Raw genomic sequence first — 18,995 nt, 5'->3', positions numbered from 1 at the left:
CCAGTTCTGGATGAGATACAGAGCACCAGGCAGAGTGGATTGTGCCAGCAGTTCCTGGGTGTAATGCAATACACCCACACCTGAGCAATATTAAATCCAGAAGACACTTCCTGGTTCACACTTTACTACCCCAAAAGAAAGAGCCACAGCAGTGCAGTACAGCCAACCTCTGTAGAGATTTTTAAATTTTATTTGCTTCAGAAGTGGATTTAGAGTCCCCTTCACCTGGGCCATACAACACAAATAACAAAAATTGCCAGAAATAAAAACAATTGAGGGTCCTTGCTGCATTTCTTTTGTGCTTTAGTCAGTGTTTTCAGGCTGATCATTCCTACCCTCAAGACTCAGAATATTTTCTTCTGCCAGCCCCTGGTCAAGCACCATTCACAGGTGGGATTCCTGCAGTGCCTGGAACTGGGCTGGATGCTCCCTGTGGGTCCCCTGCAGCTCAGAAAATTCTGTGTCTGGGGGCAAGGTTCCAGTTAGGAATAACACTGTATTTATGGAAAGCAGAATTACTCTGGAGCTGCTCTCTTTTGAGAGGGGTGACAGGAAGGGAGTCCAGGAGAAAACATCAGACAGGGCTGAGATGAGAATTGCCAGCAAACTGAACACGGCGAGGGGAAAGGAGAAAAACGGCATCAGCTTTGGGGAGAAACTCCTCCAAGTGAAGGCAACAGAGTTTTCCCAAGTTCCTGCTCTGGCCAAGGCAGGATCTGTGGGTTCTGACACACAAGGGGGTGTCAGGGAGCAGGGGGAGCTGGTTTGTTCTGGTTCCACGAGACGTTTTTTGTTCTGACACTGCTCTTGATGGTTCTCATGTGTGCTGGCACAGCCCCAAGAGTCACACACACGCTGGGTTCATGTGCAGGGTTTCTATTCTATCAGCTGGCCAAGCCCCCTCTTCTGCTCTGTTCACGTTTCACACTGACAAATATTGCAGCGTTTCACTGACAGCAGCTACAGCCTGGGAGAAGGTGGCTGGAGGCTGGCTGTGGTGGAGGGACAGCTCCTCCAGTGGCACCCGGACTCTGATCAAGTGACAGTGACACCGAAGAGAGAAGCTGCATCAACAGGAAAAAATCAACCTTTCAGCAAGGACAGAGGAATTCTATAGCAGCTCTTTTTCGGTTTGTTGTTAAAACAGCAAGCTGAAAAAATGAAACCCTGAAAATATCTGATGTGGTTACCCATTCTCCAGCAAAGCCCCAAATCTCTGTTACAGTCAGTGCAGCACCTGGAAGGGAGCTCATGGTATCTTCCACTTGTCTGAAAACCAGAGGCCTTCCTTCTCCAAATTCTGGTTTTTTAAAAAGTCACCGAAACAGGCTTTCATATAAATGATAATTTTATTGTAAATAAAATGATACATTGGCCTGGCTTTGCACTGCAAGCCCCGGGTCAGTAAATAGAGACTACTGGGTCAAGGTCTTCTGCACAATCCAGGTTAAAGCCCTTTCTCCCTGCTTTGCATCGTTCATGGTGTAACAAAATCCTTTTCTTCCTTTCTGAAGTGCTCCTGGCACACCTACCTTTCCCTCCTGGTCAGTCAGTGCTGGTAACAGGTGCCAATGGGAACTCTTTGGAGCAGCTTCAGTATTTGGAATATTATTCCAAATTAGGCAAAAAAAAACCCCACCCCAAAAAACCCATCCAAATTGATGCAACCTAATTGCCACTAGAATGGGCAAAGATGGGTTTTTCTGGAGAACAAGCAAATAACCTGGAATGCACAGAATCGTCACACCAAGACCAAAATGTCACTGCTTTGTTTCCTAACTACCTCAGGGACAGCCAAACTCCCCTGAGTTCCTCTCCAGTGGGAATCTCGGGCATTCTTCTGATTAGTTTTAACCATTTCAGGACACTGGGTCTCTGATGAGGAATTCTTTGTCAAACAGAATATTCTCCATTTCTGCAGCACCTTCCATCAGGGATCCCAATACTCAATATTCCCTATACATCCCTCCCTGGAAGGAGCAGCAGGAAATCCAGCATGACATTTGGAATTGACACAATAGCTTTTTGTCAGCCTGGCACTCCTCCTCCACTCTCCCCTAAATGAGTTTATTCCCAGTTTTTTCCTAATCTGCCAGGATAAAGAGGCCAGATAGAATCCAATTCTGAGGTATAATTACATTTCTGTCCACTTGAAACTCTTTTGCTGCCAGGGCTGTTAAAAGCCCGTGGTATCCATGTCAGCCCCAAGTTATTCATGGGACTCAGGAATCCAGATCTTCCTTCTCCATAATCAAGAGGGCTGTGAGGAAACAAAGAGGCATTTTGGCCTGGCTCTACTAATTATAAACCATCAGCAAATTCTCTGCAAAACCAGCTGCTTTTTTTTCCTTTTCAGATTCATAAAGGCGTCAAATTCATTTCCCCACCTCCCCCCACCCCGTAACAGTCGATATATATAAAAATCACCAAATATGATCTTTTACGATATAAATTAAAAAAAAAAATATGAGGCATCACCGTTTACATGATGTAAAAAGAGCTAAAAAAGAGCGATATAAACTACATTCAGAAAAGTGCATCTCCAAACATACAGGTAATGCTTTGGCTTGTTCCTGGGCTGAGCTGGCCCCGTGTTCTGTCAGTGTGCAGGTGCTGCTGGCACTCCCAACACAGCCTGGAGGGCAGGGCAGGGCACAGGGGACATCCCAGGACAGGGCAGGGCACAGGGGACACCCCAGGACAGGGCTGGACACACAGGGGACACTCCAGGACAGGGCTGGACACAGGGGACACTCCAGGACAGCCTGGGCACAGGGGACACCCCAGGACAAGGCACAGGGGACAGGGGACACTCCAGGACAGGACAGGGCACACAGGGGACACTCCAGGACAGCCTGGGCACAGAGGGGACACTCCAGGACAGGGCTGGACACAGGGGACACTCCAGGACAGGGCAGGGCACACAGGGGACACTCCAGGACAGCCTGGGCACAGGGGACACCCCAGGACAAGGCACAGGGGACAGGGGACACTCCAGGACAGGACAGGGCACACAGGGCACAGGGGGGACACTCCAGGACAGGGCAGGGCACAGAGGGGACGCTCCAGGATAGGACAGGGCACACAGGGGACACTCCAGGACAGCCTGGGCACACAGGGACACTCCAGGACAGGGCTGGACACAGGGGACACTCCAGCCCAGGGAGCTCCAGGACATCCCGAGCCCCTGGGGCTCCTGCTCTGTCTCCCGTGACGTGGGTGAGGTAAAAGCCACAACAGGTCCTGAGCATTGAGGTCCTTTGAGAGAAGTTCTGCTGTTTCCTCACGCCCTGTTCTCTCCCAGCACCTGGGACAGCCAGAGAAAACCCACGGGGGAAGGTCTGGATTTGGCGAGGACAAGCCAAGGGCAGAGGGAAAGCCCCCAGATGTCACCTGCAGGTGATGGGCACTGGCTGAAGGCTCCAATCTTTGGTATGTTCAGGGTGCAAGGATTGAGGAGCTGGGCCCCCAGCAGGGCTGGTCCCACGTTCCCAGCTCAGGGAAAGGCTCCCCCGGCCTGAGCTCCCCCCATGGCAACAGCCAAGGCTCTGCACAGCCTGCAGCTGGGTTCCTGCTTGGGAAAAGATCAATTAAGTGCTCTCACTGCAATTAAATAAATTATGGAACAAGGGCTTTCATAAAAGGGATCCCCTAAGTGCCCACAGTGCATCCTTGGAGTAGTGCAGGGAGCCTGGAAAAGAAACCAGCACCAGCTTTTATTGGTTACACTTTGCTCTGGGTTTGGCACAGAAAAACCATTTCATATCGTTAAAGCTTTTCTGGAGTTTTGGTTGGTTGGGACGTTTAGGGTTCTTTTTTTTCCTCTTTTAATTCAATACAGCGTTTTTCATGTGTTGAAGGAACTTGGTTTCATTAAAACTTGCCTTATCCTGCTATTAGTATTCACTTAAAAACTTAAGTTTACTGCATTATGAAGCAATTTTCAATTTTTTATGGGGGAGAAGAGTGGAGGTGTGTGGATCCTTAATATGGTTTCCAATTCAATAACAGAACACCTTCCACGTTGCCCTATAAAACAGTATTTTAGTTAATTAACATTTGCTTTTCTTAGTTTAATTTCTCAGAGATAACTTATAACCACTCCACGAATCCCCAGCACTGAAAAACTGCTGGTCTTTCATGAGTGAAATAAAGATTATTAGTGCCCAAATCAGCACAGAGGATCTGAGGCCATCAGGACCTCAGTCCTCTGACTTGTGGTATCTTCCAAGTGCACAATCACTTGGATATGTTCTGCTGGTACCTGCACGGGGATCTCCAGGTAGTTTTCGATATTTGCTAGCATTTTCAATGTTTGACTCCTACAAGAGCTTATTTAAGTTAGCTATAACATTTTTATGATCACTTGCACACCTGTAATTCATCAATGCACAGCAAAGGGCTGAGCTCGATTCCAGCTTCCTGTGCACAGCAAGAACGAGTGTCCAGGTAATTCTCCCCAAGAAATCCTCAATTTTCCATTAGGCTATGTGCTCAAAGAAACTCTGAAGTAAATTCCTGGCCATCAGATGGACAATCTTTGGTTAAAAGGATGGTAAAATGTTACCAGCCAAAGAGACAGATGCAGGAGGAAGCTGAATTCCACTGAATTCCCTTCCAGAGGGGATTTGTTTGGACCCAGCAGCCCCAGAGAGAGGAGGCAGGAGCACAGATTTGTTTGGTATGACACAAACTAACATTGTCCTAATGCTGGGACAGATCAAACCTTGGAAATTAGCTCTGGATTTTCCAATGGCAGGGGGAGAGCCCTTCCCTCAGGCCTGGAGTGAAACCTGTCTGATTATCCTGACATTTAGCTGGAAAGATCTCCCTCACCCCCAGCCCCCAATCCACGGGTTCATTATAAAATAACACTATTCACATACTTTTGAATCAGTATTTTCTGAACACCTTCAGATGCTGAATACTCAAGAAGAAAAATTTCCCATACTATGTTGAGTGCATGCTCCATGGCTTTTTGCTGGATTCGGGTACTGGAGACGCCTCTGGAGCCCCAGGAGGGGAAAACCAGGGACTGCCACAGACAGAGCTGCTCTGCAGGCTGGTGCATGTTTCCATTCTGCTGAAGAGTGGAGCAATCCCAGTTCCCATCTGGGTTCAGATGTCTCCCGTGTTCAGCAGTGAAGACACTTGTCAGGTTCCCATTCCTGCAGAAAACGCACATCCAGGCAGCTCGGGGCAAAACCGCAGCTCTGCTCGGACAGCTGTGGGCAGGACGAACGTCAGTCCAGCAAATGAAGGAATGAGGCACGAGAGCAGGCCCCAAGTTCCCGGGCAGAACTCCCCAAAGGACAAGGCCTGGCTGAGTTGGCATTGTGAAGGTGCAGCACCACCACGGGCAGTCACGACGGGACGAGACGGGGCACGGCGGGGCCGGCAGGAGCTGCGAGCAAGGGAGGTAATTCAGTACTGGAGCTGTGCAAACTGGTGTCTGAGCAGCTCTTCAGCAGAGGGTCTGTGCCTGGCTTCCACAAAGATCTGCTTTAGGAAGTCCCGGCAGGGTTCTGATATGTGTGAGGGCAGCTGCGGGTTCGTGGGCTGCGTGGCGATTTTGAAGATCGCTGCCATGGCCTCGTACTCTGCCCAGGGGGGCTTCTCTGTCAGCATTTCCACCACGGTGCAGCCCAGGCTCCTGGAAAGCAGACAGGAAAAGCGCAGTGAGAATCCCCTCAGCCATGGCAGCGCTCAGGGAGCCGGGGCTGGCGGCAGGGCCGGGCACTGCCAAGGGCCACGGATGCTGCTCCCCTGCCTCCGACTCCCAGCAAACATTTGTGCTCACATCCAAAGGCACCGTCTGGCCTCGCTGGCCCTTCGGCTGCTGCTGCTGCTGGAACTCAAAGGCACCTGGACGATGCCAGAGGCACAGCACGGTTCGGGGGAAGGGACCTCCAAGACCGCCCTGTTCCATCGCCCTGCAATGCAGGGGCACCTTCCTCTAGACCAGGCCGCTCAGAGGCTCAGCTTGCTGAGTTACGAGGTAGAAAACAGACTTTTTAACGCTCAAGGTTCAGTGAATCACAGCTCGTTGACCCCACAAAGCCATTTCAGCAAAATCCCTCTGCAGTCACAGCCTCAAAATGCCCACGTTAGGAAAAAACAACCTAATAATATCTTCACTTCACAAGAAACCAAGCATCGGTCAAAAAATAATTGAAGGAGTAACAGTTCCAAACTGAGAAGGCAGTAAGTTAAATCCCTGTGGGACAGATGCATCATTACCTTAAGGAAAAATTCCCTGTAAAGTTAATGGGGCTGTGCTTCAGGGCAAGGTCTGGGGACATGGCTGAGCCACCTTTCTGAGCAACGTGTCTGCAGCACCTTCCCAGGGAACACGGCTGCTGTAGCACTGCACTGATTGGGCTTTATTCAAAAGGGATTAATTGCTTCCTCCAGGCCACAGATTAGGTAAAAGCCTTAGTGAATTTTAATATCTACTCCTGTGTTTTTATCACATCTTTCCATTAAAAAGGCAAAACTGCCTCCTCTACCTCAAAACTAAACCTTCTTTTTAAGTGAAATGCAAGCAAAAGACATGTTGAGAGGCAGACTTACATCAACTGCCAAGACAAGGAAGGAAAGGAATTAAATGCAGTGAATATGCAAGAACTGATTTCTCAACAAGCTTTAAAATCCAACGTGAAAATTTTACAGTTTTCCAGCCATTTCAGACTTACTAGAAGAGAGTACAGAAAATGCAAACCATGTGTGCTGAAGTGCTGGGGGTTTGCTCAAAAGCAAGCAGGGATATATTATTGTTTAGACTGATTTATACTGTTTAAGCAGATCCGGTTTCTTTAAGATATTCAGCAAACAGCAGGAATGTTTTTCATGTCAAGTCACTCCAGCAATAACAAATAGCTCACATATTCTGCTATTTAGGAAAAAGAAAACTGGAGAGGGGCCTGCAGCAGTGGCACAGAGCCAGGTGGATGGATTTGTTACGTTTCTGAGCCTTTGGGCCATACACATCCACCCTGGGACCAGCGGTGCACTGGAAAATTCTGACCCCCCAAATAATGATTGGGATTGTAGGAACTGGAGCCTGGCCAGTGGGAATGGACCAATGTCAGCACCAAGAGGAAATCCACAACTGCACCAACCCAGGGGGAAGGGCACGTGCTTCACTCTCTCCCCAAGCAACCCAACTGGGAGGATCTGGGACTTAACTCTTTGCACACAAGACAAGTTTCAGCTGTTTCCACTCGCTGCTTGTACAGGAAACAGGCCCTGCTTTACTGGGGAGGCACAACCAGACCTTTTGTCCCTGTTGTTTACTTAAGTTTTATAATCTCACCTTTTCAAGGCCCCCAAAAATTAACATTTTGGCACAGGACCATTCTGACAGAGGCTGTTCCTTGGCTATGCCAATAATAGCACAGCTACAGTTTCCATTCATGCAGATCATCTCTGATCTGACCTGGATCTTTTCTGTTATTCCAGGTTTGGGCATCTTTCCTTTAAGGCTAAAATTCTGTTAATTTCCAGTGCATTTTAAGCATAACTCTCATTTCATATCTAAATGAATGGGCTCTCCCTAAACAAATTTCAGTTGCTCTTCTAAGGGATATCATAGAATCACAGAATCTCCTGCGTTGGAAGGGACCCACAAGGATCATCATCCCAATTCCTGGCCCTGCAGAGGACACCCCACGAATTCCACCAAGTGCCTGAGAGCATGAGAAGGATGAAAGCATTGCACCAGCCAGAAAGCAAAAAAACAGCTATCAGTTTGAGGGAGGAATGAGTGGAAACTGTTCCTGAAAAACTAAAACTGCTCCTGAAAAACGGAGTGAGTTGTCGGGTGTTAACATTGCAAAGCACAATTGTGCCTTGAGTTCAAACCAGCGACTTCAATTCTCCTTAAGCTTTCCATCCTGCCCAGATGTGAATGTGGGTATCCAGGTGGCAGGAGGAGTCTGTGCTGGGGCTGCAGGAGAGCTGGGCTCTGTGACAGCAAGTGCAAGGCTCACCACACGTCTGCCTTCCTGCCGTAGCCTTCCCCGCTGATCACCTCGGGGCTCATCCAGTACGGGGTGCCCGTGACCGAGCGGATCCCTGTCCCCGACATGCAGATTGTCTGCAGCCGTTTGCTGGCCCCAAAGTCCCCCAGCTTCACGTTCCCAGCAGAGTCACGGAGGATATTGGCACCTGCACGGAGGCACAAAACAAAGACAGCTGTTTTCATGCAGTCCAGCTGCTGGATCTGCAGCCTGCAGAACCACATCCAACCCCAAATGCCCGTGCTCATGGTATGGCTCTTTCCCCATTAAGCCTCAGGTGACCTGCTAAACATCATTGCTTTAATTCAGGCTGTAGACAAGCCAATTGCTAATGGCAGTAAATGGGAAAAACTTCAGGGAAAAACACAAGGAAGTGAAGGGGGGAGGGAAATGAGAGCTGAGTCAGCACCAGCATTGTTACAGTGCCTGTAAACAGCTCAGGCAGCCTAGCAGGGCCCCCAGGCCAAGGACTGAGAGAGAACAGAGCTGTGTAGAGAAGGATTTTATTGGGATGCTGCTTTGGTGAGTGCAAGCATTGCTTTCTGGTCAGCTGGGTAACAGATGTAGCTAATTAAACCACTTTGAACTCCTACAATAAACAAGTCAATCTCCACTTTACTTGGTCAGAGGTCCTGAACACAAAGCACCAGGGAAAAAGCAAACTTTAGAGCTTGGCTTTTATGTGGACACAAACTGAGGTTTAGACACCAAAACCAATTCTTCCTCCAAAGCTGCAGTGAGATCAAGAACCCCAGTGCTGCCATTATCCGGTGGGTGCCCACATGAAGCCCTTCTGCTCTCGAGCTGAGTGCCCCTGTGCTGGGAGGGCTCCCTGCCCTGCTCTCACCCTTGATGTCCCTGTGCACGATCATGTTGCTGTGCAGGTACGAGACGCCCTCGAGGATCTGCCGCGTGTATCTGCGCGTGACGTTCTCGGTGAGCGCCCCGTACGCCTTCAGCTGGTCCTTCACCGAGCCCTGCAAAACACCAACAGCTCGGCTGCCTCACAGGTGACCAAAGCTTCAGTGTCCATTCAAACACAACGGTGTTCAGCCTCTGCTGAAGCCTTTCTGGGAGGCTCCCTGAGCACCCTGCCCAAAAAAGCCTTTTTTAATAACAGCAAGGACAGGCTTCATGGCAAAAATAGCTTAAGGAGGTTCTGTCTGCTGGTACAACTGGTTGTGAAGACTAGCAATAAAATAGTTCAGCAGACTGATCTGAGTCAAAAGCCTCTCTTTTTGGAGAGTCAGTTTTAGCCTCGCTTGCAGTACCATGATTCTGGTAATTCAGTTACCAGGATTTACATGTTGGCCCAAGTCCTTTGAGGTACTTGGGCAGAACAAATTTAGACTGAAGAAAAGAACTGGCTTTAGTGACTGCTACAGAGAATGTATTTCAAGTACAAGACACTTAGGGAAAAAAACACAGAGGTTATTTGGGCGTAAATAAAATGAAAGTGGTGGCATTATGAGCCAGCGTGAGGAGGCACAGCCCTAAGAGGGTCTGAGGTAGATGACACAGTTAGGGGATCACAGCAACTAATAAAGGCAGTTAACAAACCCAGCCACCTCCCTGTCTGAGCCCTGCTGTGCTCTCTTACCCCTGGCATGTACTCCATGAAGATGGTCAAGGTCTTCTCTGCTCGATCCCTTAAGCAGCCGTAATACTGCACAATGCGCTCGTGCTGGAGGTTCTTCAGCAGCTGAATTTCACACTCCAGGGCACTCACTTCCTATGGATGTTGAAGGAGAAAATAAACTTGCAGCCCCAGGAAATATATAATAAATATAAAAAAATAATAAATTTGTCATGTCACTGGCAGGATGAGACTGCTACTACACTGAGAAGTGTAATCCATGACATGGCTTTATCTGCTTCTGGGAAATGGCAAACATTACCAGGCAGTATCATCATATATGGATTTAGTACCAGAAAAACTTTGTTTCTTGCCTTGGTTCTGTCAGCTGCATGGCACAGGTAGAACCTCACTTCTCTCACTAAGCTGAGGGCAGGGAGAGCGATTATGAAAGAGTTCTGAACAGAGTTACAGAACTGCAACTTCAACCCACTGGAGAGCAAAACAACAGGTGCTGAGAGCTGAGCTGCTAAGCTTCTGCCACCCAGCCCTGTTCTGATTCACACTGATGATTTACTGGAATCAACCCTACAAACAGCTTCCTCTCCTATTTACTTCAAAGAATCTGCACATGAAAGTGATCCTTTCTTTGCTCTTGCCACAGACAACAGGGTATCACAGTGCAAAGGCAAAGAGGTTATCCAACAATTTCACATCTTTGTTGCTCAGAAAAAGTATCAGGTTCTTGCTGAATCCAGGGATTGAACAAGAGGAATATCAAAGGTACAGAAGCATGAGGATTTATGGAAAAAGGAATAACGCCTTCTCCCAAAATTAGTCCCATTTCACTCTTTCCAGCCCTGCCATGGGAAGGTTATCAAGTTCAGCTCTCTCACTCTGGGAGAGGATGCAGAACCTTAGAGCAAGAACCTGGATGCTGTAGGGACACATGGAACCAGAGGAGGCTGCTTAATCAGATCAAATAATAATTTAAGGTTTGGAGTTTCAGTGCCTTCAAAATATATTTCAGCCTGTTCCTCCTTGGCTCAGAGTTACTGTCTGATTTACAACACAGACACAGTAGAACTTCCCAATTTAGGACATATCTTGGCACCAATATCCCACATAAAATCAGAATAATTAAATCTTCATGGATCAGTTATTCGAGCTCAAAGTGAATTTGTTCAAAATTGGGAAACTGGTACATTGTTAAAACACTAGCAAAGAACCCAAAAGCCATTCCAGCTGCATCCCCTGTGCAGGGAGCTGAGTGCTGTCCCATAATTTCAAGGTGCCCATCCCATCTCCACTGTCTCTAAAGTGTTGTCACATCCCTCTTGATTAATTTACACCCCACAGCTCAATTTGTTTTTAAGGACACAAAGAATTCAGAAGTGAAAATCGGTAATTAATGCACTTGAGATACAGGTATACCATATAAACCCAGAAGTGGTTTTTGCATGTGCAAGCAGCTTTTTTTGTTCAAAAAAGAAAAAAAAAAACAACCCTACTCTTCCTGGGTTTGGTTTCATTCACATCCATGTCTAACCAGGAACACAGGGCAGTCTAGTATTCCTCAAGTAACCTGGCAAAAACCCAAAAAGCTGAGAAAGGAGAGCCAAGAACGAAGCCAGAAAATGGATTTTAGTTTCAGGCTGAAGTTAATAACACAGAAAAGTAATTTTTAAATGACTCCTATTCTTTTCCACATGACTTGAAACCTTAGTACAAACTACAGAAAATGCCAGCTTTCAAGGACAGACAGAGAGAGACACTGTACAGGACCGTGCAGGGTTTCAGAAGCTCAGATTTACCTTGCTTGTCTCAGGGCTCTCTGGGTCGAACTGCACCTGCTTGGCTGCGAGCTCCCTGCCCGTGTCCACGTCGTAGCACAGGTACACACGGCCAAAGGCGCCCTGGCCCAGCAGCTTCCCCCGGCGCCAGTTCATGGGAGCACTGGGAGCTGGCAGACAACAGCAGTCACTTCTCCTTTCTTTATTTACAAACTAAGGGGGGCTTTGCAAGGACCACTCTCCATCATACTAGGACTGAAGCAGGGATGCTGTAGTGGAATAAACACGAGGTGCTCTCCCAGAGTAAGGAGTTAATGGCAGAGCTCTGAACAGAACCCAACCCTCCAGACCCTCAGCATCTGCTGGCTGGTGCCCCATTACAATGGGCAATTCCCTGCCCATAGCCCAGGGGCCATTTGACAGACCAGGGGCCATTTGACAGCCAAGGGGCCATTTAACAGGCCAGGTGGCATTGCCCTGCCTAGGTGGCATTTCCAGCCCCCAGCCCAGGTGGCATTTCCCAGCCCAGGGGCCATTCCCAGCCCAGAGGCCATTCCCAGCCCAGCCCAGGTGGCATTTCCCAGTCCAGAGGCCATTCCCAGCCCAGCCCAGGTGGCATTTCCCAGTCCAGAGGCCGTTCCCAGCCCCAGCCCAGGGGCCATTTCCCAGCCCAGAGGCCATTCCCAGCCCAGCCCGGGGGCCGTTGCCAGCCCAGCCCGGGGGCCATTCCCAGCCCAGCCCAGAGGCCATTCCCAGCCCAGGGGCCGTTCCCAGCCCAGCACGTACACTTGGTGGCCATGCTCCTGTCCTGGGCGGGCAGGGTGCTCTCGCTGCCCGCGCTGCGCAGGCGGCCCCGCGGCTCCAGCAGTGCCAGCCCCGCGCTGTCGCCGCTGCTGCTCAGGGAGCGGCTGGACGGCACCAGCGTGAACAGATTGCCCTGGTGGCGGCGGATCCGGGGAAACGTCCTCCGGCCTGGGGGAAAGGAGCGGCGCAGGTCAGTGCTCCCAGGGAAAGGCAACGGCTGGGGGCTGAGCAGCACGGACAGAAAGCCCGTGCTCTGCTCTGCTCCCGCGGAGCAGCATCTGCTGCCAAACAGGCGACATGCAAAAATGTAACAGCTCAGGGCTGGTGCTGTGTGAGTTCAGCACAGCTCTGGATCATTCCCAAAGCAGAAGGCAGAGAACACTTTGTAATGCCCTCAGTGCTGTGAGATCTAAACTTACCGTCCAAAGGAAAAAATCTGCTTTACAGGCTCTGAGCACAACCTCCGAGTTTTGTTAAGAACTACATGCAAAATTACTTTCTAGATAATGTGCCTGGACTTGGAAATAAAAACCATAAACAAAGATTGTGCCAACTTGCACCTCATGGAATTATGAGAAATTAATTTGCATAAAGCCATCTGATGAGCAGAGATGTAATTCTTTAAGTCACTGCTCTATTTAAAAGATCCAGAAGCAAGTCTGCAATGCAAATTAGCAAAGTATAATGAATCTTTGTGGTAGCAAACTACTTATATAGGGTGAAGTCCAACAGCTATGTCCACGATCCCCCTAGTCAGCCCGGAAAACGCCAGAAAGGACAAAGTAAACAAAGAATTATAAAGTAAACCAAGAATTGCAAACAACAACCATTGGTTTCCATGAAAATGTGGCACCATTCACAGCAGCATCAACCTCAGCACTAACTGCGAGGACCAGGGCACTTCCAGGCTCTCCAAACAGGAGCTGTATTTGTGCCTCACCCGCTGCTCCCAGCCCGGAACGGGAGGGCTCAGCCCAACTCACCGTCGCTGTAGTCCTTGTGCTGCATGGACACGTTGTAGCGCCGGGGGTAGGTGCCACCCTTGCCCGCTTTGTCGTAGATCTGATTCTCACGGTCTGCCACGAGAAGCAAAGACAAGAGTGAGGCTCCTTCAGAAAATCTAACTTCTAATGACAGAATTTTCCTGGAACAGCAGGTTTTTAGGAAGAGGCAATAAATAACTTCGTAGGTTTGCCATCAACATATCCCCAGTTCTTCTATTTATACAATCCCAGAGAGCAGGGAGGGTGGCCAGCAAAGAGCAGAAAACGTCTGGATTAAATAACCTTTGTACCAAAGGCATACCTGAGAACTCCTGCCTGTTATCAGGAAAGCTCTGTGCCCTCGACATCCGTGACTTCCGAAAAGAAGGACTATTAGAGAAAGAAGGCAAGAATAAGCTTTGCTGTTGTCTGGGGTATTTTTTTGTTGTTTTATTTTTTAAATGAACAAGGAGAGCCTTGTCTAAAAGAGGTTTAAACACCCTGCAGCCAGGTGTTCTCAGAGGGGCAGGTCCACACAGGCTGCTTGCTTCAGAACTTTGTATTTGTAACATAAAGCTACTGAAGCACCAGTTTGTTGGTCTGTGGTTGTGCCAGAAAATAACACAGCTTTAAGACCTACTTAAAGCTCTTAAGAAATACAGTGGGATATAGGTAGGAAGTGAGTTCTTGTTTCCCTCCAAGAAAATATAAGACATAGAAATCAGGGTTTTATGTAAGTACAACTGGCATTTCCATCTGAGTACACACGTTCTCACCAGTTTGTACATTTGTACCTGGCTGCTCACCTGTCCAAAGACTGGCAGCTTCCTGACACTGAGTTTTCAGCACTGCTTAGAGGGTCCAACATCTGCAACACAGAAGAAACCACACAGCAACATCAGTGCAGTCCAGGGCCCAGGAGAAGCTGCACCAGAGGAGTGGAGCCCCTGACTGTTTGCCTGCAGGATGTCCAGAAAAGAAGGGAGTCTAAGCCTATTTAAATGTACAATTTTCCTTTATCTCCCACAGAAATCAGATTAATATAAAATCTGAGGGACTGCTTTAGTTGTTGAAGGACTCTGCTGTGAAAAATGCAAGCTTTAGCAGCCTTGTGCTGCATTTTGATCCCAACTGGCTCCAGAACAGTCTCTGCTGCTGCCTCCACCTGCAAGATGCCCTTTGGCCTCACTTCCCACTTTTTTGAATGAAGAGCAGAGTTTCAAAAGCAAAAGGGTCACACAAACCTGGTAATAGGAAACTTTGTCACATGTGTGACAGCACCAAAACTGCTCAGTCAGAGGTGGAGGGGCAATGCCCAGAACTGGGAACTGCTTCTGGCAGCCCAACAAAGGCTTTGAACTTACACAGCTACAATTTGCAGCAGTTTAAATGCACAAAGCAGCGCTTTTAGAATCCCAGAATGGTTTGGGTTGGAAAGGACTTTAAGGGTCATCCAATTCCACTTCCTGCCGTGGGCAGGGACACCTTCCACTAGATCAGGTTGCTCTAAGGTTGCCCTTGGACACTTCCAGGGATGGGGCAGGCACAGCTTTCTGGACAACCCGCGCCTCAGCAGCGAGAGGCGCCGATGCAAGCGCAGGCAGTGAGAATTTGGGGAAGGGGAAGGGGCCAGGAGGCAGCAGCCGCTGCCCACACTCACGCACTGCTCGCTGGTCTCGGGGATGAACTCGCCCTCGCTGTGGATGCTGGTGTAGGAGCCCTGGCGAGCGATGCGCTGCTGCCGCTCGGGGACGTAACCGGGCGGGGGCGAGCTGCGACCCGTGCTCTGCGAGCCTGTGACAACGACAGGGCCAGTGACAGCCACAGCGGGCACTGCTGCACCCACAGTGACACTGTGACAACGACAGGGCCAGTGACAGCCACAGCGGGCACTGCTGTACCCACAGTGACACTGCTGCACCCACAGTGACACTGTGACAACGACAGGGCCAGTGACAGCAGGGACACTGCTGCACCCACAGCACCCACAGTGACACTGCTCCCACAGTGACACTGCTCCCACAGTGACACTGCTCCCACAGTGACACTGTGACAACGACAGGGCCAGTGACAGCAGGGACACTGCTGCACCCACAGCACCCACAGTGACACTGCTGCACCCACAGCCACCCCAACCGGCTCCAGCCCCAAACTGCCACCTGCAATGCCAGAGTGAACCCTGCAGCCTGCACAGACACGGACCCAGGAAAACCAAACTGCCTCTTGTGCACCTGTACTGATGTTTCACATGCTACACGATCATTGCCGAAGTTCCTGACAAAGCACTCACCTATTTCTAACCTCTTCTGCTCAACCTTCTAAGCATAATTCCACTTTAATCATCTGTTAGTGGCACTACCTAGAGAGTTTCTCTTGTTTTACACCCCTACTGAAACTTCACCCTTGGGGTTTATTTTTTCCTTGCAGATCTCAAAGATGAAAGTTTAGATACAGGAAGGAAAAAACCCCTTTTTGCAGTGACCTATCCACCTGCAGCTGCCACCAGTTCCCACTGTGAGCTCCAGGATCTGCTCGAGGTCACACACGGAGTCAGAGGCAGCAGCTGAAGATCAGGTCTCAAGCTGTGCTCCCTATAACACTGTCTTTAATTATCTCTGTGTACTCAGGTGCTAGGAAAGATGGGTAAAGATCAGCAAATATTCTCCCAAGGAAAATATTTTCTATAGAAGTTGTAATAAAGAGCAAAGGCGAAGAGCTGGGAGAAGTGAGCACACACCTTTCAGGGGGCTGAAAAGCAGAGCACAAACCTTTCAGGGGCTGCAGAAGGAAAACAAACAATGGCTTAGAGTGCAAGGGGAGGGTGAACTACGTGTAAAAAAAGGGATGAGTAAAATCATAAGCTCCTAAGGCTGGAGAAGACCTCGAAGAAGACCACGAAGCCCCGACTGTGAAGTCCACAGGGTGTTGCTCAGAGCCACCAGGTGATTTCCCTGGCAGCTCCCAGGGCCCCCTGGGCTGTGCTGGGCTGCCCCAGCTCCAGGAGCACTTTCACTCCTTCCCACGGATGGCACGGCCAGAGCCAGCCCAGGGCGCTGGCACCAGCCCAGCTGTGCTGGGGAAAGGCCCCATCCCTGGGCAGGAAAAGGAAGTCGGCACTAAATCCATGTATATCAAAGGAAGTGAGTGGAAAAAACACAAACCCTGCCAGCATGCTTAGCAACTTTTTTTTTTTTTTTTTTTTTTTAATAAAAGTTATCTTTACTTCCAAAGCTCTGAACTGGTGACAACAGGCTCGAGGCCATTTGGAGCTCAGGAACCCCTCAGGTCCCTCTGCTGCTTGCAAAAAGCTTTAGTTGAACACTGCTTTGGACTTTACTGCAGGACATGGAGAGTCTCTATGCCTGAAACACCAGGAAACGGCACATTCCTTTTCCAACCAGACACAGGAAAAGAGAAGGAAGAAGAAACTGATGCAGGGCTGAGCTATTGCCAAATTAGCAGCAGACTCTGACAGAACTGAACTCCTCTGGACCTCTTCAAAATGTAACAGTCTGCTGCTCTGACATGTTCAGAAAATAAAACCAATGGTTTCTGGACTGATGAATGACAAGCTATCCAGAAAGCATCCAGAAGCTGGGATAAGAGGAGAGAGTGTGTAACTGGGATATAGAATGGGCCCCTCATTACTACACAGTTTACCCAGGACAGACACTTGCTACAGTCTGTGGGCTCTGGCACCATTATCTGGATACCTCAGAATGTCAGTAAAGAGAAATATATATAGATATATTTTAAATAAAATAATTTTGGTATTCAATTTGTCTGTTAGAGAAGAAACATGGTGTTCAGACATGCAGGGATACCACTTCCCACGACCAAGGAATGTTGCTCTTTTTATGCATATTAACTTCAAACTAGGAAGGATGGGAAAAGGCTTTTTGTCCCCATTTCAGTCACGTAATTCACAAGCTTTCAGTACTTTGTTTCTTTGCTGCTTCATAAGAGCAAACTGTCCAGAAGGGGATGAGCAAACATTAGCTCTGACAAGCCCCAGAATAGCTGGGGTAACATACAGAGCCATCCTCTGCTTCTGCTCCCAGCAAAATTCACCTTCTCTCATTTGTGAAGCAGAAATAATTTACACAGAGCAGCAGTTCACAGTCCCACCTTCCTCCTGCCCTTTCCCTGCTCTTTGAGTTTCACACCAAGGAGTCAAATCCTAAACCACACACTTCTTTGGGCCCAAAAAGCCCTTAAATCCTTGAAGGTGTTTTACATGTTTTAGTTTTTCATATAAAGGTTAACAGTTTTGAGCATCATTCAAGAACAGATTTGAATTGTGCTGTACAGTTACACAGGAGGTTGTAACTGAGAAATTGGGAGAAATCAGACAAATCTGCCAGAGATGGAAGTCATAAAAACTACAGAAGTCTTACATTAACTCTTTCTCTAAACAGGAATTCACTGTGCTAAGAGAAACCCAAAGAAATGAGACAAAGTTACATATAACTCTGTTTTTTTTCATTATCTTTTGTGCACTTCTGATTTTGTCTTGTGCTCTACTCACCTGATAATTCCAAGAGTGAAAGTTTAGGCAACTCAGAATGTAGGACACTAGCTGGACATGCAATAATAATTGCTAGCAAAATGCTTGATTTCAGGAGTCAGGACAGATTCCAAAGCCTGACATAAAAAAAATTAAATCTAGGTTTCATGAACTGAAATTGCCAATCTAAATAAAAAGTTTAATAGATTCACATCAGCTTTCCAAATTTCTAACCACAATGGCTCTGGCTTTAGGACATCCCCTTTAGCAGCTCCTCAGCTGTTCCACAACTTAGCAAGGAACTTTGAAACATTCTATTGTAAACATATTAAGAGCTTTTGAAAATGAACTGCCTTGTCCCAGAATAACCTTTCAATTTCTCATGGCTCTCCTAAATGCTGTACCATAAACACCAGTGCCCAAAAGATACATTTAAACAAACAAAAACATGGAGAAGTGGCAAAAATACTCACTGACAGACAGATGTCTACTTCTGGGTTCTGGCTGCTGGTAGGGTGTGCTCACATCCCCCACAGATTGGGAAGTTTTAATTCTGACCTGCTTGGGCAGTCCAGAATGGGGTGAAGAACTGCTCTGTTGGGTAAAATGACAAGAATAAAACAAACTAAAGTGAAATGGAGGAGCTCAAGCAGTCTGGCCATAGTTTCAAAAATATTACAGTTAGTACCAAGAAAGTGCTGAGCAACAGTTCTAGAGCCTGAAATCTTATTAATTCAAAAAACACAGACAAAAAGGCAGCAGAAGAGCCAGGTTTACAATTATGGTGTAAAGCAGGATCAGAGAAGTGGAACAAGTGCAGCTCAACTCAAGTGCACGATTTGCAGGTACACGAGGGGCTCCTGTCACCCCCTGAGACCAGAACACAGAACCCACAATGCCATCAGCCACCTTGGCCAGCACAGATAAATTCTGAATCTTGTTTCAGAAGCAACCTGACTCCCCACAGCCTTTAAAAAGCAAATTCACAATTGAGACTAAGCAAAAATAAATTCTGGAGAGTTTAATAGCACCAAGAGTCTGGAGATGCCAAGATGAATTTATCCATCCTTCCCTGAACTTACACAGATTTTATCTAATCAAAGATAATTTTTCCACTGAGCCTTCTTCTCATTCAAAGCAGGAAGAGGAAACCTCCCCCAAGCCAATGAGATCCTGTGTTAAAGCTGGGGCTCAATACCTACAGACACTTTCAGTTTTAACCTTGACCCAACACACCTGGTTTTACAAGAAGGTATAATATTCCCTTCCTCTTGAGTTACAGAACTTACATTATTTGAGAAGAACATAACC

At 48.1% G+C, this 18,995-nt stretch overlaps 1 protein-coding gene across 2 annotated transcripts in view; it reads right to left on the bottom strand.

The window, feature by feature from the left end:
* Positions 1-1,330: 1,330 nt before the first annotated feature.
* The window catches only part of MAP3K3 (mitogen-activated protein kinase kinase kinase 3), a 32,684-nt gene continuing 15,019 nt past the window's right edge, over positions 1,331-18,995 (bottom strand). For both annotated transcript variants that reach the window (XM_014889430.2, XM_014889429.2), the window contains exons 7-17: positions 18,158-18,278; positions 14,838-14,971; positions 13,984-14,045; positions 13,500-13,567; positions 13,178-13,270; positions 12,177-12,362; positions 11,412-11,560; positions 9,622-9,753; positions 8,869-8,998; positions 7,992-8,169; positions 1,331-5,653 (exon numbers count right to left, since the gene is read on the bottom strand). In XM_014889430.2, coding sequence (XP_014744916.1) covers positions 5,425-5,653; positions 7,992-8,169; positions 8,869-8,998; positions 9,622-9,753; positions 11,412-11,560; positions 12,177-12,362; positions 13,178-13,270; positions 13,500-13,567; positions 13,984-14,045; positions 14,838-14,971; positions 18,158-18,278 — 1,482 coding nt within the window. In that variant the 3' untranslated portion in view covers positions 1,331-5,424. The remainder of the gene's footprint in view (positions 5,654-7,991; positions 8,170-8,868; positions 8,999-9,621; positions 9,754-11,411; positions 11,561-12,176; positions 12,363-13,177; positions 13,271-13,499; positions 13,568-13,983; positions 14,046-14,837; positions 14,972-18,157; positions 18,279-18,995) is intronic.

Source organism: Sturnus vulgaris, chromosome 27, assembly GCF_052056855.1.
Source record: "Sturnus vulgaris isolate bStuVul1 chromosome 27, bStuVul1.hap1, whole genome shotgun sequence".
NCBI lineage: Eukaryota > Metazoa > Chordata > Aves > Passeriformes > Sturnidae > Sturnus > Sturnus vulgaris.
The sequence above is the reverse complement of the archived record's forward strand: the minus strand, read 5'-3'. Positions and strand labels throughout refer to the sequence as shown.